Genomic DNA, 17393 nt, shown 5'->3' with positions numbered 1-17393 from the left:
AGGATGTTTTGCATCATCAGGAGTGTATTAGCCCTGTTACTCCTATTGTAAAGTTTCAGAGATGGATAAGGATAATAACACCTCATATTCTGCTCTTGGATAAACCTAACACTGGGGGACAGGCTGAACACCAAACTTGTGAGAAATGGCAACCACTGCTGACAGCTGTTCAAGTGGAATACCAGAGATACCAGAACTAAGTGTGGGGGAAAGAAAGGACAAAGGCAAGCTCGTTTGGCTGGAATGCTGCCATGTATTTAAGGAAACCAGAACTGCCAACACCTGGCAGCTTTGCTCCTTCACAGAAGAGATCTTAGCTCAGAGTTACTATTGACAACTCACCACAAACTTCACCTGAAGGTCCAGTGTGGTCCCTTGTCCCTGTACCTTTCTGCAGCACACAACCACTGTAAGCTCTGAGCAGACAACTACCTAGAGTGACTACACAATTCACTACGATTTGGGTACAAACTGAAGTTCGCTAGCAGCTGTGTCACCAGTCCTTCCTGTTCTCCTGGGATCAGCTCCTGCCTGGAGGCAGAACCCTGGAAACAGACCTGAATGGAGAGTTACATGTGCAACCTGGAGCTACAGCTGCACCCAGGCAGGACTGCCTGGCTTTAACTCAGAGGGCATTTTATCTGTGCTATTTTGTTACCTTTAAATGCCCTCTCTCTCTGGATCATAGCTGGCCAGGTTTTAGGAATGATGCATTTTAGGAACAGGCTGTTTCACAATAATGTCATATTCCAAAATGCTGAACACTGTTAGCCCTGTCCCACCTCCTGGATGCTGTGCTGGCAGTAAGGCTTGGACAGACTGGGAAGCAGCCTCCATGCCTCAGTGTGAAAAAGAGGTGAACATAAAAGCAGGTAACTCCACAGCCTTCCCACAGTGCTGGTTCTGTGACCACAGCCATGCTGGGATCAGGGCTAAATTCTGTTACCTAAGTCTAAACTGTCCCTTCCAAGTACAACAGGCAGCTCAAAACGGTCAAACTCCAGCTTGGGAGGAAGGAGTGGTTTACTGGAACAGGGTGTGCTGGAAGTCTGTAACATCCTGATGAACAAACCCGTCTGCATTATTCAGCAGCACAGTGAGTGGGGTAGGACTCTGTGAACACGGTGGTGGCGACCCCGGATTTATCTTCCGCCCCCTCAGCCTCCTCCACCTTCATCACTGCAGCAGCTGGAACCTCTTCTCCCACCTGGATCTCTCCGGGGAGATGCACAGGGCCCTCTGCCTGTGCCCCCACATAGGTGGGAGTGCTGTACTTCATGAGAATGGTCTTGAACTGCGCCAGGGGTGCGTTGGTGCGGACTCCCATGGGGTCGAAGTGGGTTCGGCTCACGCGGTATCCGGCCTCTGACAGATAGTTCAGGAACTTATTTAACCTGGGAAGAAAGGCAGCAAAACCAAATTCCCACATTTAGAATGGACACGGTGCTGCCAGGGCTGACTCAGAACAAGCTGTGTGTCAGTGTCAGACCGGGCTGGAAGGTGAAGCCACACTTACTTTGGCATGTTCATGCCCTTGATGCTGTGCCGGTGGACGTTGTAGTAGAACGGGGGGTGCTCGGCGCAGTGCTCGGCCCGCTGCCGCTTCGCCGCGCTGCGCAGCACCTCCTCGCTTTTCCTCTTGCCTGCACCACAACAAGGCCACAGAAACCACTCAGCACTCACAGGCACCCCAAAAACACCAGCAAAGCCTCAGACAGCACACACAAAAACAAAGCTATGCAGCAACTTCAGGTGAGTGCCTGCTTTTCTAAGCTGGTGTTTGCAGAGGTAAAACTGGGCTGGAATTCAATCAACAGGCCATTTTCAGTAGTAACAAGTAAATTACAGTGGCCTTCATAGAGTATTTGGCATTCGGCTTTTATCAATAAATATGATTCTGGATAAAGATAAAATCTAATCAGTACTGGCTGGGAAAAAACTCCAGAGTGCAATACTGTTAAATATAAAAAAAGCTACACCAAAATGCTCCACTTACCATGTACTAAGTAGGATTCTGCAGAAGTATTTTGTGTTCTAATATATACACCACACTCTTCTAGAATACAATTAGAAGGCAAAATTAATTCTACTGTAAAGTGGCAAAACGCTTTAATTACACAGAATGAAATAATTCAAATATTCAATAGTGCATTCAACTCTATGGATACACTGCTGTTAAGTAACTTATCAGGGATCAGCATCTCTAAGAATCACCACAAAGCCAGTCCTCTCTGTGAACAGGCTGCCCCTTTTCTTACCTTGTTTGTTCTCATCACCAGGACTGTGGGTAGAAAAATGTTTGGGAGTTGTGCACTCTGCTTCACAAACTAATGTCTTCAGAAGTGGCTGAGCTTCATCCAAGCCATACTGCACAGCCTCCAGGAGCATCCTCCTGAGGAATCCAGTGTTAAAGAGAGCTCCTGACCTATGAAACACAAGAGAAGTCAAAAGTTAAGGCTTCTTAATGGAAGCTGCTCCAAAATTCTCTTGCCCAAATTGATTAGCAATTATGTTACACTGAATTGATTTTTTTGCAATGACAACAACACTGGTCTTGTTTAAAAAATAATTTAAAAATCAAGATCTCAAGAACAGTAATTTCTGCCCTAAGATGTAGAGAAAGTCATTCAACCCCCTCAAGAAAGGTGCTGTTGATTGCCAATAATTTTTAATACTGATTTGAAATAGCTTAAAGGCTTTAAATGATTTATTCTTGTTTCTACAAATATTAATTAATGAGCAATGTAGTATTTATTACCATCAGCACATGTAATGATTTATTTAATAAATTCTCCACAAGTTTAGAGTAACAGGAGTTACTTTTGGCAAATAGAGGAACACAAGAGGCAGGTTCTCTTGTGCAGGACATATTCCATAAGTGCACTGAATGTGGAATTTAAAATATGTTACTATTTATTAACTGGTTTGAACAAAAGGAAAGACTGAATACCCCACTAAATTCAAATCCACACTCTGTTTCCTGAGCTCCTGCTGATTGCTGTACCTCCTTTTGTAGTGCTAAAATAAAAAATGTTATGGTATGAACAGCTGAGCTGCAGAGCTCCTGGACCAGAGTGGTTCTCCAAATGTGTCCTGTGATGTGAACTTACCAGAGAGGACCAAGAAGCACTGCTGTCTTCCCAGGCATGCTGCCATGGCAGTCACAGGGGAGCTGCTGGTAAGGGTTTTCTGCAGCAGAAAAACAGCATGTGAATTGTTTGGCAGTAGCCAGCCATGCCTGTGTGACTGCACAGACAGAGAGATGCAGTGGGAGCTCACTTCAGTGAGGTATTTGGAAGGTCAACAGCAGAAGTGTGACAGTATTTTCACTTCTGCCAAGCAGCTCATGGTGGGATTTAGTGATTGATGACTTGATTGGTAATCAGTGTTAAAACAGGAATGCAATTTTTGTCTCCTGTCTTTGCTAACCTGTATGTGGGGACAACCCATTAACAACAGCAGGGGAAAACCAGACTGCTCAGTCCACTGCATTTTAAGGAACTGAAATGCAGCAGAAAAGCAATCTGACACCAAAGGCTATCTAGCTGCTGCCATCTGAAGGAACCCAATAGTATCAAAGGCTATCCCTATCCTAGGGCTTTTCCTTAAGTGACAGATCCATGGACATAGCGGGCATCGTGGCAGCTCCAGCAGCTAGAGCAGGCTGGGAGGGTGTCCTGTGTAGAAACAACTCTCAGAATGGTCTGGGTTGGAAGGGATCTTAAAGCCTGTCCAGTGCCACACCCTGCCATGGGCAGGGACACCTTCCACTAGCCCAGCCTGCTCCAAGCCCTGTCTAACTTGGACTTGGACACCTCCAGGGATGGGGCAGCCACAACCTGAGCAATTTGTGCCACAAATCCAGTCCATTTACAGGAAAATCCATGCAGACAACCAATCCAGCCCATGGCCATGAAGCACAGCACCCTCTCCACCTCACATACATTGTTACATACAAGGGAATTGCTACTAATGGGATGTAAATATAAACAAGGCACAGAACAGAGAGACAAACTGCAAAAGAAAAGCCATTTACCTTCCACCATATTGCCCTCTTTCTGGAAAACCCTCTCTTCACACCACTGGCAGTGGATGAGGTATCGGACCTTCTTTGCTGAATCATCTGCAGTGGTTGGGCCCCGTATAACTCTGACCACCACCAGAACAAAGTGTTCCAGAGCTACTGCCAGCAGCACTTCAATGCCCTTGTTACAGCGAGCTGCAGCTCTGGGGGGACAAACACACACAAAGCCCAAATTGTACTGAATTCAGCAGGCAAACACTGCCATGGACACCTGAACCTGCTGCACGGTTCTTGAGCTCGTTCCCTTCCTAGAGAGAGCTACTAAAGAGTTGAGAGAGCAGGAGGAAGTGTTCTTTCTGAAGTGCCTCATTTTGTGGCCTCCCTGGCAGGCCAAGCAAATCTAATTTTACTTCTTTTTATCACAGCTAGAAATAGTGGACTGCCACCTGCATCATCACATGAGCAGGGAGAGGACAAGGGAAATCTAAACATGTTCAGCTCAGCATTTGTGCTCTGGCATTCTCAAAACCTCTGGTTATTTCACTTCCTCCTCATCTTTCCCAAGCAGTTTTCCCCTCCTCTTACCTTTTTTCTCCAATTAGGTTTTAGGTCTTCATTTATTTAACAGACTGAGTTTAGTTAGGGTATCTATATGCAAATAACTGATTTCACAAGTCAGTAAGCACATCCATCTTTTTAACCTCAAGTATGAGGATGTGCAGTGAACATCAGGTTCATCCACTGAAGCAAGTCTACCTGAAAGGCTTAGCTGGGAGCCATTCAAGCAGTTTATTTTGTATTTGGGAAGTCCTATGGAGCTTTAAAATGGCAGAATTGATAGAGAAATAGAAGAGTTTGCAAGTCTGGGTATTTTTTTTTCACATTACCATCTCACCCCCCCACCCTACTGATGCATTTTCACCTTGCCCAGTCACTAATTATTTCAAATAATTACCTAATAATTTTTTACCCAAATTGGAAATGGTTGAGCAGTACCTGGTGACAGCAGCAATCACAGCCCTGGCTGCCAGCTCCTTGTAGTACTCTGTTCTGACAATATTGCAGCCATAGTGACGCAGGGCCACGTGCTGAGCCTTGGCATAGAGGGAGCTGATGTCTGTGGATGTCAGTGACACAATGCCAAGGTTTCTCACATTTCTAAAGGCAGAGTCCAGGTAATTCACAGAAGTTCCAAAGGGGTCCAAATGGCTGAAAAGAAAGGATGTACCACTGAGTGTCTGTAAATGCTCCAAAGTCTGGCTTTACACTGAGGAAAAAACTGTTTTATAACCTTCATCTATGATCACATTTAAAACAGAAAGAAGGAACAGGACTAAAACTTCCAGCAATGCTTAGATCTGAATGTCAGTCATTAATAACACAAAAAAAATCCCACCACTTATTTTGATATCTGTTTGAATGGGTTTGAATGCATGCATTTATATACCCAACCTGGAAGAATCAGCCTGCTTTAATTCAAAGTTAATATGCTGCAAAATAGATAAAAACAGGAGACACAACAAACAGCATTTTAAACTAAAAGCAAGTTTTAAAAAAACCCAAAACTGATTTGGTATTTCCCTTCAGCAAACAAACAATGAAGTTATTAAAAAAAAACCCCAGCCTGGGTTAAAATTTTCATGTATATTTGTAACCCATTCTGAATGTCATAAAAACTAATATTTTTCCAGCACTTTTAAAAACACTTAAGATTAAAGTTCTGTCTCCACACCATTTCTGGGACAAAATTACATTTCAAGTGACTGCTGGTTGATTATTTTATCATGCCAATTTCTCCAAATAATCACATACTGGGAAGTGGGGTGGGGTGTGTCATTACTAAAACAGAAAACTGACAGAAACATTCAACACTTACATAAAATCAAATGATCTCAAATGCATGACAACATTGGCATCCATTTTTGTCACCTCAATGGTGTCACTATTTTCTTCTCCATTTCCCACAGTTTCACCATTGTCTTCTTCCCTACTGTTCAGTTTCACCTTCATTTTGTTTAAATGACAATTTTCCTTAATCATTGTCACAGAATTTTCATTACAATCATTAATTGTAACTTTCACAGAACTTCTGAGGTGCTTTGCCCACTGCAACCCCATGATTCCTGTGGAAAAACAAAATTTAAGGACAATAAGACAACTGATTTTAAGACCACTGAACTTAAATATTATTTACAGCCTTTTTAAAAGCCTTAATACAGCTTTTGACAGCTGTCTTTTTGTATGGAAGCTCAGGACTCTCTGCCTAAGGAAGAGAATTATTGTGTATCTGACATTATTTTTGGGTATGTGATGTCAGTTATGAATTTCTGCTGCTTCCTCCTATTGGATTTAAACCCAAACTATTAAAGAAATGGATTTACCAGTGGCACCAAAAGCATCCAAACATTCAATGGGTTTGCGCTCCCCAGCAAGCACGGCCAGCGCACAGAATATCAACTGCCTGCAAGACAAAAATGGCCACAGTCTGTAAATTCAGAGAACAGTTCTATTTCCTTCTTCTTATTTATCTCCCTTTAACCTAACAGTGGGATATTTAAGCTAAACTCCACTTTTTACAGGGAAGAACTGTAAATAAAAAGCTCAGCTATGCTGAAAAGCTGAATTCTACAGCAGCGTATTCTTAAAGTAATATCTACTAATTGCAGGAAAATACTTAATAACTCCAGAAATGACACTATTTCACATATAGTGGTTTTGGGTATAAATATTATTTGTCAAGAAGAGTTTTCTGATGAGAAATTCCTTTCTCCTTCCCTCTGAACAGAAGTTTTGCAGGGTTGCTTTTAAAAACACAGATTTTTCACTACAAACTTCCCACCCCTCTGATGCATCCTCCCACTCCCTGCTCTCTCACCTGTTGAGTTTCATTTTAGGATTAAAATAGGAATCTGTTTTCTGGGGTGTGGAGTGGTTGGGAAGAACCTGCACATCTGTGGCTGACTCCTTCACCACTTTGTAAGATGACTTGGGAGCACGAACTGAAACAAGTAATTGAGGCAGAAGGAAAGAATTGGTGAGAACTAAAATTAATATTAACACAGTTGGTAAATTACACTAAAAAACTGCTCCCACAAAGCAAGAAGTCTAGGTTATGCTGCAATCCAACCAGCACATGGAGCAGTTTACAAGGATGAGGGGAGAAGCAGGCAACAATTTATATTCTAATCTCAAAAGTGGCAAATAAGATCATGCTCTGCCACAATTTTCTTCTCATAAAACATCAGATTTGTTTCTCAGTTGGGCTCTTATGTATCCACTCCAGTTTAAGAAAGTCAGCCCCTGAACCTGACACTTAGCACATCTGTTTTGCACGTTTAAACGTAATACATTGCTAATTAATTAAAACCCTGTTATCAAAGTCCTACATGTGTCTCAATGAACTGCAAAAATCCTTGATCTGTTTTAAGTTATTGAACAGCCACACAAAATGTGCATGAACAGCACAGGCACATGGACAATTCCAGCAGCAGAGCTCTGTGTAGACAGCCTGTGGCAAAACAAGCTTTCAGATCTGAAACTGTAAACACAGGCTGCCATTCCTCTGAGCAGTTCACCCACAGTCTAAAATGTACCTGGGAACGAGCAGGAAAAATTTGTACCAACTGGATATGACCCTGCCCCTCTCAGGGCTTTCAAACACACACATGGTGTATCTGCTCCACCATCAGGGGCCCCAAGAGCTGCCCAGTGCCTACAGGTCACAAAACCTCGGATTCCTCCTCCCTCTATGAGGAAAAACTGCCTCTTGCATTTTGTTAAAAATACTAAATGGGCCATTCTTTACTCACAGCTCTGAAGGGAAGCACACAGAGATCAATGTATTTCACAGCACAAAATCTATAAAGATATGGAATGTAGTACTACTATCGCTTTTCAGACATCCAAACTAATGCCCAGGCATCAAACTACTGGCATTCCAATTATTTAAAATGTTTTTAACCTAGTTTATGCAAGTTTAGAAACCAAAGTCTCATTATGGACCAAGTCAGGTAGATTGCAATTTACCAAAGAACTACTGACACCTCTACCATGTCTTTCTGAGACTGAAAAAACCTTGTTTTGGGAACCCAGGCTGGTTCAGTCTGGATAAAAAGATAAGGATTTTTCATTGCAGAAAGCTTTACTCCGGACTTTTTTTTTTTCCCTGTGGATGTCATGTCCTCGCTGTTTTGGAGACACTCAAGCTGGTACTTACAACATTACAGGTGAGGGGAGTACTTGTAATCTCAGTAAGAACACAGGAACTGGTCAATGCAAGACTAAATCACAAGTTTGATGAAACTAAAGTTCTCAAATATTAAGGGCAGATATTTCATTAGAAAGGCTAACCCTGTTTCTGAATTTTTCCTGTGTTACTGCAGGTGGTATATGACAGAAGAAGACTGAATGTTTCCTGTCAGTCAGAGCTCACCTGTGCTAAACCTGGACTCAGTCTCTCCTTTATTCACGTGACGATTGATGTGACCGATCATGTCAGTTCTTCGTACTATAGTTGCTGAGCAGATGATGCAGTGGTAATGAGCTCCCATCTTGGACAATGTCTGTAAGATAGAGCCTTTTATGTAGTTCCAGAATACATAAAACATGCTTGAAGTAGAACTGAACACAGACATATGAGAAGTCATCTGTTACCTCTAAAACACACAAAGTATCTGGAATGTACAGCCAGAGCTGCCCCCCCCAGTGAGAGAGGTACAGCCACATGCAGCTACCCAAGGGTTCCATCACACATGCTGGACCAAGAAGCTTTTGGCATCACACACACAGCAGCAAGATGTATTTGGAGACTAAGCAGATCTCAAAAGTTCCCCTCAGTCACCCAAATCCCCCACTTTGCACAGTAACAAGAATTTCTGGGATTCAGCCTTTTTACCTGGTCTCCAACAAGGTTGGGTTTTACTGGCCGACAGGATAAGTGACAGATGCACATTCTGTACCCTGGAAAACAAATGCCATTCCAGAAGAGTAAATGAACAGCATGTCTGTGGCCTGCACCACATGCTGTCACTTCAGATTTCACCAGACAGCAACAAGAGAAAGAACATCACCAATTATCTGGGACATTCCCTCTCTGCACAGGGAAATTTATCAGCTAATTATACATTTTAAACTTTAAAATGCAAAGAATTTAAAGTTTATCTTAATAAAGTCTCTGAGCATCTTACAAAGCTACACCAAGTCTCCAATTCAAAAGTACCTGTGAGTCATTCACAAAAATATTGTTACCTGGCTAAAAGACTTGTGTGAAGACTTTATCTATAAACATATGTTGCACAGTTAAAGAAAACCAAAATGAGATACCTGATACTCCAGCTGGAAAATTTATAGGTCAATTTTATCTTGCTCATCCTCTAAATAGTCACTTTATTTGCCACAAACCCATACACCTGGGTTTTTTAAAAACACACACTGCTCACTTTATTTTCCTTCCTAAACTTCTTGCAGGGATTTTAATGCATGTCATAAGCAGATCACAGAGTTCATTAAAAAACAATTAAAGCTACTAAGTACTGATACTACATAAAGACTTCAAGTGTTTATTGGAACCCATGGAATCTTTATGATCCACTAAAATTGATCACCTGTATGTGTCTGATTAGTATTAATATATAACTAAAACTTTTATTGAAGTAGTTTTCATTATGCACTTTTTAAAAAATTTATCGTAATTTTCATAACATGCCATGCAATTATTGGTGTTTTTCTAAAGAGAAAATGTACAATTGTAACCATTCTGGCTGGAGAATAATAGAGTTCTTTCACATTTACATTTTACATCCCACCTCAAAATTCATTCTGTCAAAATATGGTTCTAATTCAGAGATGATAACAAAATGCTCAAGCCAAGAGGAATTTTGAAACATGAAACACAGAACATACTCACAATTTCTTTTAGTATTTACTATTCAAACCCAATTGCCATTACCTTCAAATTCAACAGAAACCTTCCAGTGCAAATTCTGCAAGTGACGATGGAGTTTGTGGCTATAGCAAGCTTTGAATTTCTCCTCAGGACATAATGGACAAGGCTTCCTTTCATCTGAAAATACATTAAAAACTATGAGAAACATGAAATGCAGTTATCACTTGTGTTAGCTGAGATGGAGGCCAAGAGAAAAAAGGCTGAAGGTAAAACCAACATGAGTTATAGATTAAATCTTCAGGGAATATTCTATTTCATGCACAAACTTCAAATGTATGGGCTGCCTCTTTCTCCTCCATAGAATATAGACCAAAATCACTATAAACTTTTAAAATCACTAACTTCTACAACCTTTGGGTTTTGGTTTCTAGTATTTTTTACTCCAGGAACATGAAGATAATGAAATTTCTGAAAAGTACTGAGGAACAACAGAACTTTACAGATGACATGCAAAGACTTGAAAGTTCCAACTCCTGAATCCTTTGGACAAAACAAGCAGCTGATATCTATTTAAGCTGCAAAATAAGGCAATGTCCCCTATATAAAATAATTTTGGAAAATATAAAATAATTATTGAAAATCCTGCATGTGAGACACAAAAAGCAAAGGCAAGGCTGTGTACATAGGTGTTGAAGCCCTTGAAGCAGTAGCCTAAATAAAAACTAGCTGAATGTCAAACAACCTCTCAGGCAGAATTTAGGAGAGGAACAAGAGAATAATTCATAAAGCCTTTTTTTACAAAACCCCTCATCTTTAAATATCATAAATATATGTAGTGTGTTAAAGATAAAATCTAAAGGAAAATGTAAATGCCTGTAACACAAAGATCTGTGTTCTGGGACACTGCTGTGGATAACTCACCGTCTCTCAGGTCAGCCAGTTTCTCTAGATCAGCAAGGTGTCTCTGAATTGAAATATGTTTGTCTAAAAAAAATGCCAGAAATATTTAGAAATTAAATATTCTTAGTTTAAAAATTGCTTTCAGTTTACTGCTACTTTTCTATGCAGCATATCAAATCTAGCACTGTTAGAGGATGACTGCAGTAGGGACTGAAATACTTGGTTTTGTCCTTTTACTTCCATGGCAGCACAAATAACTTCAAAAATTACCCCCAGAATAGCTGTTTAAAAAGATCCATATATTTTCATATATTTCTACTTCCTTTTAATACTGACACACAAACTTTCTAGGATGGAAAGATCCTAATTTGAAAAAAAAACAGCTGAAAAGATCAAGTCACATTCCCTTTACACTGGGTTTTACTGCTGAGCATTGTTAGTGAATGTAAATCATGCACAAAAGCAGTACAAAAACATCTTATGAACTCACTGGAAAAACTAAATATCAACTGTAAGTGGACCAAATTTAAGAACAATTATTCACTGTGGAGTCAGGATACATGAAATTCTACCATTTTTTCCCTTCCCTTGGTAAACAATTTAACCTTTAAATCTACCACCTGATTTTTCAACTTATCAGTCAGCATTTGCCAATACCATGAAAATTAGGTTGAAATCTACTTTATTGATTCCAGCACACAGAACTTCCCAGTCCACTGTAACAGATTCTGTAGCAACTTTAAGCTTTACAACGTTTTTACAGGATAAATATTCAGGTTTTCTTGTGCCAGACAAAGCAATTGATCCATGGCAGGATACAGAGGTGAGTTTTAAAATGAGATTTCACACACTCCCTTTACCTTTCCTCCCTAGTTCTTCTACGTTTCCTCCAGCACATGGCACAAATATTAAGAGTTTATTAACAAACCTCGTGGGTAATCAGATGATAGATCCAAAATGTTGCTATCAGATTCCCTTGGCTGTTCTTCCTCTGCTCCTCTGTCTTCAGCTTCCAATTCTGACTCGGGAATTTTCATATCAGCGTCCTTGCTTTTCATGTTTTCAGAGACCAAACCATCTCAAAACCAAATAAAAACACAGTAAAAGTGTCACCGATGTAACTGAACTTTACAAACACGTTCATTTGTTTTCAATAATCTGGTGCTGACTAAAAGCATGAAAGAGGAAAAACAGTTAAATAGGAGAATAGTATGAGATGAATTTTCACTCCAATTATCCTTGGAAACCGCTGTGGAATAACGTAACCCTAGACAGGGGAAATGACTATTCACACATCAGTATCAGATGTTTAAGGTGAACAAAATAACATTTACACATTGTTTTGTGGCAGAATGCAAGGCAAAGCAGGCAAGGAGGAGCTCCAAATTCCCCAGACAATTTACAATCAGCTAAAAAACTTTGGTAACAGTTTAGTTCATGAATCAAACAGTATGAAAGAAGGGACTAAAGGAGGAATTTGCTATCAGCAGAGGCAATGATGAGGGTAAGTGCTGGTGCCATCAGCATTTGCAAATGAATTACTTCTTGGGGCAGATGGGCCTAGTGAAGAATTTCAAGCATTTAAAGAGCCTGAGAGATGGGGAGATAAAATGAGGAGAATAGTCAAACCCGGGGAAAATAATTGAAGGAAGAGGTAGAATTTCCCCAGAAGGCATGGTCCAATCCCTCTCCAAGGGATATGAGGAAGCACTAGAAAAGAATTCAGAAAGCCACTTAAATCTACAAATAATGTCCTGCTCCCAGCAAGAGTCCAGGGGACAGGTGGGACTAGTGAAGTTTCAACCATGGGTAACAACAAATAAAGCTCTGGCATTGCTTTGCAATTACTGAGAAGCAACAGAGCAGGCCAAGGCTTTTCAGCCTGGATGGGAGAGACAGGAGGTGCAGAGAGGGCACAAAAGGCAACCACGAGCTGTCTGTCCTGACACAGAGGCTGGGATGTACCTCATGGAGAAAACACGGACCTACAAACTGGTTTGTGTTGGAAGTTATTTCCAGAGGATGCAGGAATGGATGGTTGTTCTGTGGATGTGGAAGGAACAACCTGGGATAGTGGGAGGTGTCCCTGCCCATAGCAGGGGCTGGAACAGGATGGGCTTTAAGGCTCCTTCCAACCCCAAACCATTGCATGATTCTCTGATTTCTCTGGTCTTCCCTATCCACCTAGTCCTGACCACAGCTTAAGACAGGCTGGAAGGATCTTACAGCAGTTCTTCAGATTCCCCTGGGCTACTTTTGTTTGTTTTCTTTTAAACATTGCTGTTAGGTAAGAATATCTGTTATTATGAAAACTGACAGAAAGAAAAAATGGGAGGAATACCTCAAGACAGGGGCTCAAAACTGAAAAAACAGAAGCACAGAGTAAAATTATTCTACCTATCTTAAAATCTATCAGGAGGTGAATTGTTTCAAAGAGACTGTTACTGTGCTCCTCACAGACCTGTTTTAAGACGGCAACTCACCTAAGAAAGATTTGCATGGAGTCTACTGCTCTATTAAAAAGTTGCAGGATTCCTAGTGATAGTTTCTACATGCTTTATTAATACAAAGACAGACGGAAAAAGAGTAAGTAAAAGCATGTTTGGTAAGAAATCCCTAACAACTATTGATTAGTTGCAGGAAAAGTGGAAACGGTTACAAAAATGTATAGTGAGAGTACAGCGACAGTACATACTCTCTGTATACAGAGTACAGTGACAAAACCCAGCAGAGTTGGACTGTCTGCATCTTCAGAGCACGTGGAGAGGTTAGAATGGTTGAAAAGGATAATACGGATATATGTAAAAAACAGCTAGTTAATATGTAAATGTACAAGGAGAGAGGTAAACTTTCACACTGAATGATGAAGAAAGGCAGGCTCTACCGAACCAAGACGTCGAGAGTTTTTAAATGCCCACAGGGAATCCCTGATCTCACACAAACAGAATAATGCTTCTTCAGAGAGCCTAAAGTACATTTACACACAAAAATGAACTAATTAGAAGATTCAGTTCACTCCAACCGTAATGCTGCAGCAGCAAAGGGCTGGCAGCAAGGGCTCACTTGGGGAACTGGAAGTCCAGCAAAACCAATTTCCAGAGTCCCAGAGCGGATCAGGTCGGAAGGACCACGGTGGTCCAACCTCCCTGCTCCAGCAGGCTCGTCCCGAGCACATGGCGCAAACACGTTTGGGTTTAAAAAACTGCGAGCAAAGATGCGCGGCTGAGCCTGCGCGGCTGAGCCCGCGCGGCCCACGCCGCACTTAGGGCTCCCTAAGAGACCTCGTGGAACAATAAATGATCCCCAAAGACAAAGTACCGGTAGGTTTGGGGAAGAAAGAAGCGACAGGAGCGTGGGTTCAAGCGTAGCGAGGCCCGGCGGGAACACGTGTGGCCCGGCACTGCGCTGGGAAAACGGGAGACCCGGGAGCCTGCGCCTCTCACGGCTCCCCAGCGCGGGCGGACGGGGACGGCGAGCGGCCCTGGGGTGTAAATTCAAAGCAGCTCGGGGTGTAAATTCAAACCCGCCCGGGCTCCGCATGGCGCCCGCCCGCCCTCAGCCCCGGCACGGAGGGCCCGGCTGCCCCAACCCGCCCGATCCCTGCCCGCTCTCACTCAGCGCCGCCGGCTCGCCGCCGCCTTCGTAGTCCTGGTTGTGGTTTTCCTCCTCCTGCTGCTCCTGCCGCAGCCCCAGCGCGGCCTCCGCAGCCTCTAGCGCTGCCTCCGCCGCCTCCAGCGCTGCCATGTTCCCGGGGCGGAGCTGCCGCGGAGCCCTCACGCCCAGGGCGGCCCGCTCCGCCTACACTTCCCAGCCGCGCCCGGGCCGGCCCGGCGCGCACCGCGGCGGAGGAGGAGCCGCTCCGGGGCTGGGGCAGCCGTGCCGGGCACGGCTCGAGCCGCCCGAACGGCCCCGACAGCTGCCGCGGGGCCCGCCGGGGAGCGGCCGAGCGGGGTGAGGCGGCGGCGCACGGCCTCCTTTGAGGAGGGAGGAAGGGAAGGGAAGGGAAATAGACGGAAGGGAAGGGAAGGGGAGGGGAAGGGAGCTGTGTTTGTTGGCAGCGCCCCGGGTGCCTTGCGGGCCCCCCGGCTGTCCCCTTGGAGGGAGGGAGTGAGGCAGGAGCTGTCGCCCCTCAGCCCCCCGTGAGAGGCTCCTTCAGAGTCCGGTGCTGCCCGCGCCTGAGGGCGGAGCCGGTCCCGGGGTGCCCTGCTCGGGTCTGGGATCTGGGATCGGCTCGCTGGGAGCTCCGGGTGAAGCTTTTCCACAACTGCCCTGAACTTCCTGGTGGTGCGCGCTGTTTGTGTGGAGGGGCTGCTGCGGGATGTCACTGTGGTTCCTCCCGCCTTGGCTGCAGCCGGGACTGCCTTAGACAGTCACAGCTTCGGCTGGGTTGGAAAAGCCCTCCAAGGCCATCGAGCCCAAGCTGTGCCCGATCCCCACCGGGATCACCAGCCCAGAGCTCTGAGTGCCACGTCCCGGCCTTCCTTGGGCACCTGCAGGGATGGGGACTCCAACACCGCCCTGGGCAGCCCCTGCCAAGGTCCGATGGTCTTAAAACTTGGTTATACGCCTCAGTGTTAAAGGATGCTAGTTTTTGTTTGTTTGCTGGTACAAAACAGGTGTCTCTGGGGAGGTGGAATTGCTGTCATTTCTGCTCTGGCATCCCCTCAGATGTGAATAATTAATTAACCCTGTTCAGATCTGCTGTGGCTCTGTAATGAGAAAACAAAAGAAGGCTATTAAGGCTATTATAAAGTATTTTTCTCTGTGCAGTTAAAACTTATTTTTAGCTCATCTGGATCTAAAAACTTAATACAAGCAATAAAGACAACACGCTTTTTTTTTTTTTTTAATAGGATTTGAAGATGTCTAAAAAGAAGCTGAAGAAACTGTCTGGAAAGGAAGTCTCTTTGGATGGCCAGGATGACAAAGTAGGAGCAGAACTATTAGTAGTTTTATATCTTAATTCAGTCTCCTACATTCAAGAGAACATAAATTGTTTAGCAGCCTTGTGGTGGAAGGATGAATCCAATTTAAAGACAGAGTCATAAAGAACAACAGGAGGGTTGAGTTGGGCAGATAAATGTGTTTTTCTTCAGAAGCTGTGAGTAGTATGGGTATCAGGAAATAAGAAACTTTTAAACTTTTCATTTTAGTGTATCTTTCTGTTTGAGGAAAGTTGGGTTTAATACTGGTGCTGAAACCAGTGCTGTTTTCTTGCACTATTCTGTAACTTGGATCGTATATCCTAATTTTCTGATTAACCACAAGTTGCACTTCACAGCATTTTGGTGAGTGACTCTCCAATATTTCCTTCTAGCCACTGAGACATAAATTAATGACCAAAATTCTCAGCATATTCTAGTACATACTTGTATCTAGTGAGTCAGCTTTCACTGAATCACTTGTAAAATGCAGGTGCTACAGGAGTTGTCACCTTTTGCTCATACTTGTGTGTAGCTTCCTATTGTTTTTTATTGTTTGTGTCCAACTTCTGACAAGTTATTTACCCTCAGAAGTGTAATACATAGTTGATAAATTAGTAGTTTATTAAATCCACACTTAAATTTGCTACATTTTTTTCCTGTTATATTTTGCAAGGAATATTTATAAAGTAAGAGAGCTTTTACCTGTCTTCTCAACAATTTTTTTGCAGCTGTTAATAAATGAGCACGATTATGGACTTATAAACTGAATTATTCATGTTAGAAGCTTTCTAATCATAGAGAAAATGTTGTTCAAAGTCAAATGTTTGTAACTATGATTTCTTGCCCTGATTTCCTTACTATTATTCAATTTGTCTTTTAAAAATAACTTATCCTAAGATACCTTATTGTTTTGGGTTTTTTTACTTCTCTAATACAAAGGGTAAACACTTGGCTTAAAACCTCATACTGCAGCTTATTGCCATTGCTAATGCCTCACTAGTTTGAAGAATACAGCTTTAACAGCAAAAAGATGAGGAAATCTCTAACAGGAGCAAGTGTCCTGCAGTGTGATCCCAGCATGGGTGGGAGGTGCCTTATACCCCAAACTGGTTGTGCTGGGAGAAGAGAAACAGTAGGAAAATTTGCTTATGATGATTAATTTAAACGATAACATTTGAGAAAAGGAGGAGGTAGGTTAAAAAGAGATATTAAAAATGTCATGAAAACTCATGGTTGTCAGGGAATAGGCCTTGAAGAGAGAAATGAGCAGCTGGAGATGGGTTTGTCCTCACCAGAAGTTGTCCCAGCAACACCATGAACTCCACCTACCCCAGGGGAGCTCCTTCAGTGCTTTCCAGCTGCTGGGGACAGCAGGGAGGGTGCATGTGGCCCCGGGGGGAGCCTTTGGAATTGTCTGTCAGTTCTGCTTGCTCTTTGCATTGCTGGTATTGGTCCTGCAGCTCCAGACCAGCCACAGGCAGAAGTTCTCAGAGCTCCCTTAGTTTAGGACTCCCCTGGTTTCTGCAAGCCTTTGATTTTTGCATGAAGTGCTCTCTAGTGTGGGAGCAAACCAGCTAAGGCCTCTCTAGGTAGGACAAATCACTGCAGCAGTGACCTGATGGCCTCACTGAGTCAGCAGGCCCCAGTTATTGAAGGAGTG

At 43.0% G+C, this 17393-nt stretch overlaps 2 protein-coding genes across 2 annotated transcripts in view; one reads left to right on the top strand and one right to left on the bottom strand.

Annotated features, from left to right (window-relative positions):
* Positions 1 to 229: 229 nt before the first annotated feature.
* TRMT1L (tRNA methyltransferase 1 like) lies at positions 230 to 14579 on the bottom strand. Its single transcript, XM_036387410.1, has 16 exons — positions 14423 to 14579; positions 11737 to 11886; positions 10830 to 10892; positions 9972 to 10085; positions 8919 to 8983; positions 8457 to 8586; positions 6900 to 7023; positions 6406 to 6485; positions 5901 to 6147; positions 5021 to 5233; positions 4037 to 4227; positions 3111 to 3189; positions 2259 to 2425; positions 1997 to 2056; positions 1517 to 1643; positions 230 to 1394 (listed from the first exon to the last, which is right to left on the bottom strand). Exons 1-16 carry the CDS (start codon positions 14550 to 14552, stop codon positions 1082 to 1084), a joined length of 2253 nt encoding a protein of 750 aa, XP_036243303.1. The 5' UTR covers positions 14553 to 14579; the 3' UTR covers positions 230 to 1081.
* SWT1 (SWT1 RNA endoribonuclease homolog) overlaps positions 14516 to 17393 on the top strand; it is a 25207-nt gene continuing 22329 nt past the window's right edge. The window contains 3 exon segments of the mRNA XM_036387354.2: positions 14516 to 14593; positions 14596 to 14759; positions 15662 to 15736. Coding sequence (XP_036243247.2) covers positions 14551 to 14593; positions 14596 to 14759; positions 15662 to 15736 — 282 coding nt within the window. The 5' untranslated portion in view covers positions 14516 to 14550.

The sequence above is a fragment of the Molothrus ater genome, chromosome 9, assembly GCF_012460135.2.
Source record: "Molothrus ater isolate BHLD 08-10-18 breed brown headed cowbird chromosome 9, BPBGC_Mater_1.1, whole genome shotgun sequence".
Taxonomy (NCBI): Eukaryota; Metazoa; Chordata; class Aves; order Passeriformes; family Icteridae; genus Molothrus; species Molothrus ater.
The sequence above is the reverse complement of the archived record's forward strand: the minus strand, read 5'-3'. Positions and strand labels throughout refer to the sequence as shown.